Raw genomic sequence first — 9,008 nt, 5'->3', positions numbered from 1 at the left:
TTTATATCTAAATTAATTTGCCCCAGCAATCCTATTAGAAGTACTATTGTTACAAGCCCCATTCTGCAGATGAGGAAACAGCCATTAAAGACGTTGAGTAACTAAGAGCCTCAGTAATTAGTAAGGGGCAGAGCGCAATATTGAAACCCAGGCAGTTTGGTACCTAATTTAAAAATTACGCAATGCCTAATGCTCTATCACCTCCCAGCTGAGAGTGCAGGGGAAGTGCTTAACAGTGTAGGCGGATAGGAACTGCTCAAACTGGAGTAGTTATTTTCAGGGAGTCGGTGTCTCTGAGGGCGCTTGGCGGCTGAACCGGAAGACCAGCGCCCGGAGAGGTGGGCCAGGAGAACTGCAACACCCACAAGGCTCCGCGCCTTCCTCTGAGCCACTTCCGATTGGCTTCGGGCTGGGAGGCCGACTATTGGTTCTGTGTGGACTGGAGGGCGGGAGCCGTGCTGATTTTTAGGTGGGTGAAGTTGCCATCAGCCCCGCCTCAAGCACCCGGAAGTAATCTCCCTGGGAGGCCCACGTGTAGCGGAGAAACGGGAGTTTGGATGAGTCGGGTCCTGGCCCAACGGCTGCGGGCTGACTGACTCCCCCCCACCACCACCACCACTCCCTCCTCCCCCCCACTCCCTCCCCCCACCCCCTCCCCCGCCCGCCCACCAAGCGACTCCGACACTATGAGGGCCGTTTTTGAGAAGGCGGGGCCTGAAGCTAATTGAGGGAGGTCCCCGCTGCCTCCCGCTATGGAGTCTACATTCAGCAGCCCCGCGGAGGCGGCGCTGCAGCTGGAGGCGGGCGCTGCCGGGCTGCGCACTCCTCTTGGGGACCTGGACCGAGTGTATGAGCTGGAGCGAGTCGTTGGATTTGTCCGCGACCTGGGGTGTCAACGGGTGAGGAGCGGATGGGTCGCCCAGAGGATCGGGATCTTGGGTGATTTTGTGAGGATGGGAATGAGGGAAGATGCTTCTCTGGGAGGAGGGACTTTGAAGGTTAGGTAGGGACTCCCGGAAGGTTTCCCTTGAAGAGGAGAGGCTGTTCCTGACTCCATGGTTTACGCTTACAGGTGGCCTTGCAGTTCCCTGATCAGCTATTGGGAGATGCTGGGGCCGTGGCTGCACGACTGGAGGAGGCCACAGGGTCGAAGGTGTTCATTCTGGGAGACACAGCCTATGGCAGGTGTGAACTTGGAGCTTGCCGATAGAGGGTGGGGTAGGTCTAGGGATCCAGGGCTCATGGCATTTCCCCTCTATGACAGTGTCTGACCCCGATGGTTGTGTTTCTCCCTGATGGTGATGTTTCCTCTCCTGATACTAGCTCTTCTCAGTGACGGTGTCTTCTTTTCATAACGTCATATTCTTCATTGACCACATTTTCCATTGATGACGGCAATGCTTTTCTCGATGAGAACCCCTCTCACTAATGGTGTCTCCTCTGCAGCTGCTGTGTGGATGTACTGGGTGCTGAGCAAGCTGGAGCTCAGGCCCTTGTACATTTTGGCCCTGCCTGCTTAAGCCCTCCTGCCCGCCCACTGCCCATTGCCTTCGTCCTTGGTCAGCGATCTGTGGCCTTGGAGCTCTGCGCTAAGGCCTTCGAGGCCCAGAACCCAGACCCCACAGCGCCTGTGGTGCTGCTGAGTGAGCCGGCCTGTGCCCACGCCCTGGGTGAGGGTTTTGCCTTTGCATGCAGGAAGGGTGGGCTGACCAGTTTGTGCCTTAATTTCCCCATGTCAGTACACTCCCATGGAGTTCTTAATATGGGTTTGACCCCAGCCTCTGCTTTTGGTTCCCATTCAGTCTCCTGGGGATGAGGGGGATCCTGCTTTACCAGACCCCAACCCTGACACCACCTCCTTCTTCCAGAGGCCTTGGCCACCCTTCTGCGCCCATGGTACCTGGACCTGCTTGTCTCCAGCCCAGCTCTTCCCCTGCCAGTGGGCTCCCTCAACCCAGATCCTGAGCCCCTGGAGCGTTTTGGGCGCCGCTTCCCCCTGGCTCCAGGGAGGTGTTTGGAAGAGTATGGTGCCTTCTATGTGGGGGGCTCTGAGGCCATCTCTGACCCTGACCTTGACCCAGACCTGAGCCGACTGCTCTTGGGCTGGGCACCAGGGCGGCCCTTCTCCTCCTGCTGCCCAGACACAGGGCGGACTCAGGATGAAGGTGCCCGGGCTTGGCGGCTAAGAGCACGTAGACGCTATCTGGTAGAGAGGGCCAGAGATGCCCGTGTGGTGGGGCTGCTGGCGGGCACGTTGGGTGTGGCCCGACACCGTGAGGCACTGGCACACTTGCGGAACCTGACACAGGCTGCTGGCAAGCGTAGCTACGTGTTGGCCCTGGGGCGACCCACGCCTGCCAAGCTTGCCAACTTCCCTGAGGTGGATGTCTTTGTGCTGTTGGCCTGTCCTCTGGGTGCCCTAGCCACCCAGCCTTCTGGAAGCTTCTTCCGGCCTGTATTGGCACCGTGTGAGCTGGAGGCTGCCTGCAACCCTGCATGGCCACCTCCAGGCCTGGCTCCCCACCTCACACATTACGCGGACTTACTGCCTGGTGAGTGGTGGGGGCACTGCCTAGGCTAAAAATGCTTGGGGCATGGAGTTGGGGGGCCAGTATGGATCCGCTTTCTCCCTCCCTCCCTTCCAGGCTCTCCTTTCCACGTGCCCCTCCCTCCACCTGACTCGGAGCTGTGGGACACCCCAGATGTGTCACTCATTACTGGCGACCTCCGACCCCCGCCTGCCTGGAAGCCATCAACTGATCCTGGATGCTCAGCCCTAACCCCGAGGCCCCAGCTGGAGCTGGCTGAGAGCAGCCCTGCAGGTGAGTGTGGCAAATCTCCACTCGCATCTGAATTCTTCCCCTATGTTCAGGCCACTCAGCCTCAATCCCCTCCCTCTGCAGCCTCATTCCTTAGTTCCCGGAGCTGGCAGGGACTGCAGCCCTGCCTGGGTCAGACGCCGGTGACGGCAGCCGTGACCGGAAGACGAGGGATTGCCATCGCCTACGAGGATGAGGGAAGCAGCTGATACCATGTGGGGCCAGAGCCACAGGTGGACTTGAAGACCTTTAGTGCTCCCTGCACCAACCCCACTCTTCTGCCAGGATCCTTGAAGGAGCCTGTCACTGAGGCAGCCCCTCACTGGGGATAGGATTCAGCTCTTCCTGTCCTGTCCTGGCGCTGGCACAACCTTAGCACATATTGGCTTGGTAAATATCTGTTGTTTGACTGATGCGGAAACGCTTTGGGTCTTCCCTGAAGCCTTCTGGGCCATCTGTTCTCCTGGGAACAACAGCACAAGACAATTGAGGGTCTGCCTTTGTTAAAGGCAGGTGCTAAATGGTTTAGACCATGGTTTCTCAATCTTGGCACTATTGACACTTTGGGCCAGATAATTATTTGTTGTGAGGGGCTGTCCTGGGCATTGTAGGATATTTAGCATCATCTCTGGTTTCTGCCCAGTAGGTTCCGGTAGCACGCCCCTCCCCAGTTGTGATGACCAGAAATGTCTCCAGATGTTGGCAAATGTCCCCTATGGGGGCAAAAGCGTCCCCAGTTGAGAACCACTCGTCTGCACCTATGCTGTCCAATACAGTGGCCACATGTGGCTGTTCAAACATAAATTTGAATTAAGTAAGATTAAAAACTCAGTTTCTCAATCACACTAATCACATTTCAGTGCTCAGACAGCCACATGAGAGGACAGTGCAGCTATAAGACATTTCCATCATTGCAAAAAGTTCTGTCGGGCAGTGCTGGTCTACACTGACTCCAATTAGTTTCTCAGGGAGATCACAGAAATTTAAATAAACCAGATAATTTTTCTCCTTGTTTCTTTCTATTCATCAAATATCGCAGGTCCTGCACAGGTCCTGTGGGTTGAGATCTGAATTGTATTTGACTGGATTCCTGTCCTCACAGTGTGGCTGGGAAGAGAGGCAGTTAAACAGGCAATTGCCACATGGTGAAGCAATATTCTTTATGAGTAGGGAAGCCCCCAGGGGCAGCTGGAGCCCAGAAGAGGCTTCTCAGAGGGAGTGTTACCTAAGCTGGATCGCTTGGAGGGGGAAAAAATAAAAATCAGAAGTGAGGTGAAAAAGACATTTGGGCAAAGGGTTACACCATGCTAAAACAGGCGTAAACCAGCACTGTGGGTGCTTCAAGCAAAGTGGAGTTGCTGGACCCTAAAGGTTCAGAGGGGTGAAATGAAATGACTCACCTCTTAATTCCCCACATTTGCCGAGGATCTTGGCATATTATGGTTGTCCAGCGTGTTGAAGAAGCAGGTGAACAGGGAGATGTGATTTCTGCCCTCAGGGATTGCCCAGTCTGCTAGTAGAGGCAGTTCTGTAAACCGACCGTGGTAACTGGGACAAGGTGGGCACCAATCATGTATTTTACAGATATGTATTGAGCACCCTCTGTGTGCCAGGCACTGGAGATCCAGCAGTGAGCTCAGGAATCCTTTCACGGTGCTTACATTCTCGTGGTGGGGGCGATAGACACAGAACACTTAGTATGCAGAATGGTGATAAGGGCTATGGTAAAGCTGGGAAGGAGTGCAAGAGAAGGGGCTGCAGTATTAAACAGGATGGTCAGAGAAGGCCTTCTGAAGGTGAGCGAAGGCTGAAAGAAGTTAGGAATGAACCACGCGGATAATTTGGAGAAGCAGAGGGAACAAGTGCAAGTGCAACGCGTTGAGGGTGTGACGGGTGTGTTCAAGGAACAGCCAGGAGGCCAGTGCAGTCAGAGGAGGGAGTTAGTGGGGAAGTATTAGGAGATGAAGTCGGGTAAGAGGCATGGGGAGGCGCAACAGTAGAGGCCTAGTAGGCCATTTTAAGGACTATGGCTTTTATTCCGAGGGAAATGGGGGCCTCCGAGGTATTTCAAAGAGAGTGACATGCTCTTGCTTAAGTTTCATAATGATCGCCAGGGCGGCGGGAGAGCCCAGAGCGGGCGCACTCCCCTGCCTCTGGTTAGGGAACCCTTCCTGGGGGAATGGTATCCCAAGACCAGTAGGTGTTGGCTGGGCCATGGGGTGAGCACGAAGAAGCGTGCTTCAGGCAAAGGAAACAGCATGAGCTCAGTGAGGGACGGAGCGGACACCCTCGCGGAACTGGGTGGGACGGTCGTGGGGAGGCCTGCGAGATCAGCACTGGCTTGGAGACTAAGCTAGGGCGGCGGCGATCAGGAAAGCAGGGCTGGTGGCCGGAGCAGGACGGAGTGTCGGGGCGCAGAGGGAGCGAGCTTGGTCGGACGCGAGACTGACCGGCCAGGTAAGTAAGAGTGGGCATCCGAGGCCCTCAGGGGTGCGAGACTACAACCACCACAATCCTCTGCGTCCGCACTTCCGGCATCACCAAGTTCTAGAACGGCGGCGCTGGGGCGCCAGGCCTGGCGTGTGGTCACGTGGCGCCGGCGCGTCACGTGGGCGAGTCAGGTGACACTGCGGGGCGGACGGCGGACGCCGGGACGAGGTTTGAGCTCCGGCCCCCCACCCCGCCCCCGACCCGAGACCCGCCGTCGTTGCCGCCATGACTGGGCTAGTGCTGCTCTACTCCGGGGTCTTCGTGGCCTTCTGGGCCTGCCTGCTCGTTGTGGGTGAGGCCGGGCCCTGGCGGGCGGGGCCGGCATCGGGCCGAGCTAGCCCGGCTGGAGCCCAGCGGGGAAGCGGAGGCTTGGGAATACTGGGCCCCGGCGCGGGCTTTGCACCCCGGGCTCCTGGACTTGCCTCGCGTCTGTCCGGGCCTCTGACCCCGACAGAGGAGACCCGTATCTCCAGCTGCTTGGGGAGGGGCGCGGGCGGGGCTCGCTGGGGACCGCGAGCGCAGCCCTTGTCCGTTTCTGTCACTGCCGCCCCCTTCCCTCGCTCCCTGCTGTCGTCCCTCTCTTGCTCTTGACCGGCCTGCTTGGGTCACGAGCCGGCTACTCCAGTTCCTCTTTTCCCAGTAGTCTTGCTCTCCCCCCACACGCACAGCGTGTTGGGTAAACAGCGGCTCGGACTGGGCTGGCTGCATCTGGTGGGGCCTGGCCAGAGCTCTTGCTCCCTCCCCTCCTCCAGGGTATTTAGGCCTGCCGGTGGCTCCTCTTGACGGGTCTGGGTCAGGGAGGTGGTGTCACAGAGGGGATATGTTCCTGAAGGAGTGGCAGAAAACGGAGGTCTGAATAGAGGAATTTGTATAGGCAGCTGTGCTTTTACGTGGGGCCAGCCAGAGGACTCTCCCTTGACTTAGGTGTAGGCAGACCTTTTGGGAAGGTGACCCATCAGCTGGGCAGTAGCTTCTTGCCTAAGTTGTGGCGCTTCTCTCTAGAGAGCAGTCCCTAACCCCCGTTTTTCTCACTGCTGCAGGAATCTGCTACACCATTTTTGACTTGGGCTTCCGCTTTGATGTGGCATGGTAAGGGAGAGGTTTGCCCTAGGAGCTTCTTTGCAGCCTGCCCTCTCTGATCTGATCCCTACCCCACCCCACCCCCCAGCTGTCTGGGATGGGGACCTTTGGGAAACATGAAGTGTTTTGTCTCAGCATCGAGGACTAGGGGTGTTGGGGAGGGAGTGGATTTTGTGCGCACTTCTCCACCACGGCTGAATTGTCTTCCCCCGTCTGCACACCAGGTTCCTGACGGAGACTTCCCCCTTCATGTGGTCAAACCTGGGCATTGGCCTAGCTATCTCTCTGTCTGTGGTTGGGGCAGCATGGTAAGTGTTGGGGTCATGGGTCAGGGGAGGGGCTGAATCATAGCAAGTGGTGTCACTGGGTTCTTAGTCATCTTGGGGGCAATGACAGGATTGGGCTCTGCTCATTGGTTTCTTATCCGTCCACCAGGGGCATCTATATCACTGGCTCTTCCATCATTGGGGGAGGGGTGAAGGCCCCCAGGATTAAGACCAAGAACCTGGTCAGGTAAGTGTAGGACCCTTGTAAGGTTGTCAGAACCAGCTGCATTGGTAGCTGCCTGTGTGTTTGACCTGCCTGACGTGCTGCTCCTGACGAGCCTCCTGTTGGGGTCGGATGTCAGTGGGGGAGAGGTGGCTGGAGACTCTTCAGGGAGGAAGGTTGGTTTCTTTCTCAACTCTTTCTCCTCTCCACCCCCTAATCCCCTGCTACCACTACCAGCATCATCTTCTGTGAGGCTGTGGCCATCTACGGCATCATCATGGCGATTGTCATTAGCAACATGGCTGAGGTATGGAGGACTAGGTGGGGTGGGCATCTATTCCAGTGTGTTTATATATTGCTTAGTGATGGTGGAGGAGGGGGAGTGGAGTAGGGGGTGATTTCTGATTATTTCTCTGCTTCCCTCAGCCTTTCAGTGCTACTGACCCCAAGGCCATTGGCCATCGAAACTACCATGCAGGTAGGTGGGTATGTGAAGGCAAAAAGTTGGGGCTTCACAGCTGCTTCCCCCTCCAGTGCGCACCCCAGCTTAGATTCTTCATTTTGATATTCTCTCACCTACTTTGGGCTGCTTTGTAGAGTTGGGGTGGTGGCTGGCCCCATTAGTCCATGTTGAATCCCTTGCCCTCATCTCTCCTTGTGTCTGGCTTGGCCTCAGTGTTGCCCTTCCATCCCTCCAGGTTACTCCATGTTTGGGGCTGGCCTCACAGTGGGCCTGTCTAACCTCTTCTGTGGAGTGTGCGTGGGCATCGTGGGCAGTGGTGCCGCCTTGGCTGACGCACAGAACCCCAGCCTCTTTGTAAAGATTCTCATTGTGGAGATCTTTGGCAGTGCCATCGGCCTCTTTGGGGTCATCGTTGCGATCCTTCAGGTGCTGAATCCCCCTGGGAAGCCTCTATTCTTGTCCCCAATCCAGCCTCACCCTTCTTCTGGAGGAGCCACAGTGCTCCCGTCTACACCTGTAACCATAAAAACCTCTTAAATAGTTTCCACCACCTAGTTCCCATCTTTTGGTTTTCCCCTTTTGAAGTTCTCCGTTTATTTCTGTCTTCAGTGTGGTATCACTGACAACTGTCTTTTTTTGTCTGTTGTGTCTATATACAAAAGATTTAGCTTCTCTTTCCTGTTGTGTTATTTTGTCTCTTCCTCGCTGTCTTTGTAGTCTAGACCAGGTTGGGATGCGTCTGTCTCAGTCCGTCTTGGTGTGTTTGTGATGTCAGTAGGACAGCACATCGGAGGTGTGTGTGATTAAGGATCAGCCTGAGTGTCTGAGTGTGACTGTGGGTGCCTGACTGGGTTGACTTGGTGACTGGCACTGTCCATATGCCACTTCTCTCTGTCTTGTCTGTCCCACAGTTGAACTCTGTAGTTGTCTCTGTGTCCCTGTTCACTGTGTTTGTCACAACATGTGCATTCTGGTCTAGTCATCCATCTGTTGTGGTCTGTCCATCCTGCCATGGGTCTGATCATCTGTCATTTGTCATTGTCTAATCTGTTTCTCTGTCCCTGACTGATTTCTCCTGTTCTTCTTTTGCAGACCTCCAGAGTGAAGATGGGTGATTAGATGATCTGCGTGGACGGGGCCGTGCCCCACTCTTATTTATTTGTGGTTTTCCCGGGACAGCTGGAGCTGTGCCCCTTAGGCTTTCAGGGGGCTTGGTGTTCAGGGCCCTCCCTGCACTCACTTCTGAGGCACTGCCTGGCTGGATCCGCAGTGTGGGGAGTGGGCTGCTGTTGACTGTGTGCAGCTTGGCACCCGTGTCCCACCTCCACCTCCAACCCATCTTCCCAGTGTTTGTGAAATAAACATGGTATTTGTCTGGGTCAGTGCTGCTTCTCTTGCCTTTCTTCGCCACCTCCTTTCACAGAGGAAGGGTAAACTGGCCTGTAGTTCTCAACTTCATGCCAGCTTCTTGCCAACTTTCCGACTCATATACACTGTCTCTGCTGTGGACAACGATGGCTCCTGGGTTGGAAGGAAAGTGTGCTGGGCTGAGGACTCTGTAGCTCTGAACATCTTTATTGAAGGGAAGGGGGGAGTCTAGGTATATGGGCCCATGTGTTTGTGTGGGGAAGGGAGGTGTCCTAGTTCCATGCCTTCAGGGCTCTGGT

At 55.8% G+C, this 9,008-nt stretch overlaps 2 protein-coding genes across 4 annotated transcripts; both read left to right on the top strand.

Moving 5' to 3' along the window:
• Positions 1–664: 664 nt before the first annotated feature.
• On the top strand, positions 665–4,086 carry DPH2 (diphthamide biosynthesis 2). 2 transcript variants are annotated; one of them, XM_029229408.1, is made up of 6 exons: positions 665–899; positions 1,073–1,185; positions 1,447–1,670; positions 1,869–2,552; positions 2,646–2,822; positions 2,904–3,253. In XM_029229408.1, exons 1-6 carry the CDS (start codon positions 753–755, stop codon positions 3,026–3,028), a joined length of 1,470 nt encoding a protein of 489 aa, XP_029085241.1. In that variant the 5' UTR covers positions 665–752; the 3' UTR covers positions 3,029–3,253. The 2 variants fall into 2 exon arrangements, with proteins under 2 accessions (XP_029085241.1, XP_029085242.1); XM_029229409.1 differs by lacking the exon at positions 1,447–1,670 and having other exon boundaries at positions 723–899; positions 2,904–4,086.
• A 1,354-nt stretch (positions 4,087–5,440) lies between these two features.
• ATP6V0B (ATPase H+ transporting V0 subunit b) lies at positions 5,441–8,723 on the top strand. 2 transcript variants are annotated; one of them, XM_029229049.1, is made up of 8 exons: positions 5,441–5,601; positions 6,350–6,398; positions 6,614–6,697; positions 6,825–6,902; positions 7,116–7,185; positions 7,305–7,356; positions 7,577–7,767; positions 8,434–8,723. In XM_029229049.1, exons 1-8 carry the CDS (start codon positions 5,535–5,537, stop codon positions 8,458–8,460), a joined length of 618 nt encoding a protein of 205 aa, XP_029084882.1. In that variant the 5' UTR covers positions 5,441–5,534; the 3' UTR covers positions 8,461–8,723. The 2 variants fall into 2 exon arrangements, with proteins under 2 accessions (XP_029084882.1, XP_029084881.1); XM_029229048.1 differs by lacking the exon at positions 8,434–8,723 and having other exon boundaries at positions 7,577–8,425.
• The last annotated feature ends 285 nt before the right edge of the window (positions 8,724–9,008 follow it).

The sequence above is a fragment of the Monodon monoceros genome, unplaced genomic scaffold, assembly GCF_005190385.1.
Source record: "Monodon monoceros isolate NGI ecotype Baffin Bay Population unplaced genomic scaffold, NGI_Narwhal_1 Super_Scaffold_18, whole genome shotgun sequence".
In the NCBI taxonomy this organism is placed as follows: domain Eukaryota; kingdom Metazoa; phylum Chordata; class Mammalia; order Artiodactyla; family Monodontidae; genus Monodon; species Monodon monoceros.
The sequence above is the reverse complement of the archived record's forward strand: the minus strand, read 5'-3'. Positions and strand labels throughout refer to the sequence as shown.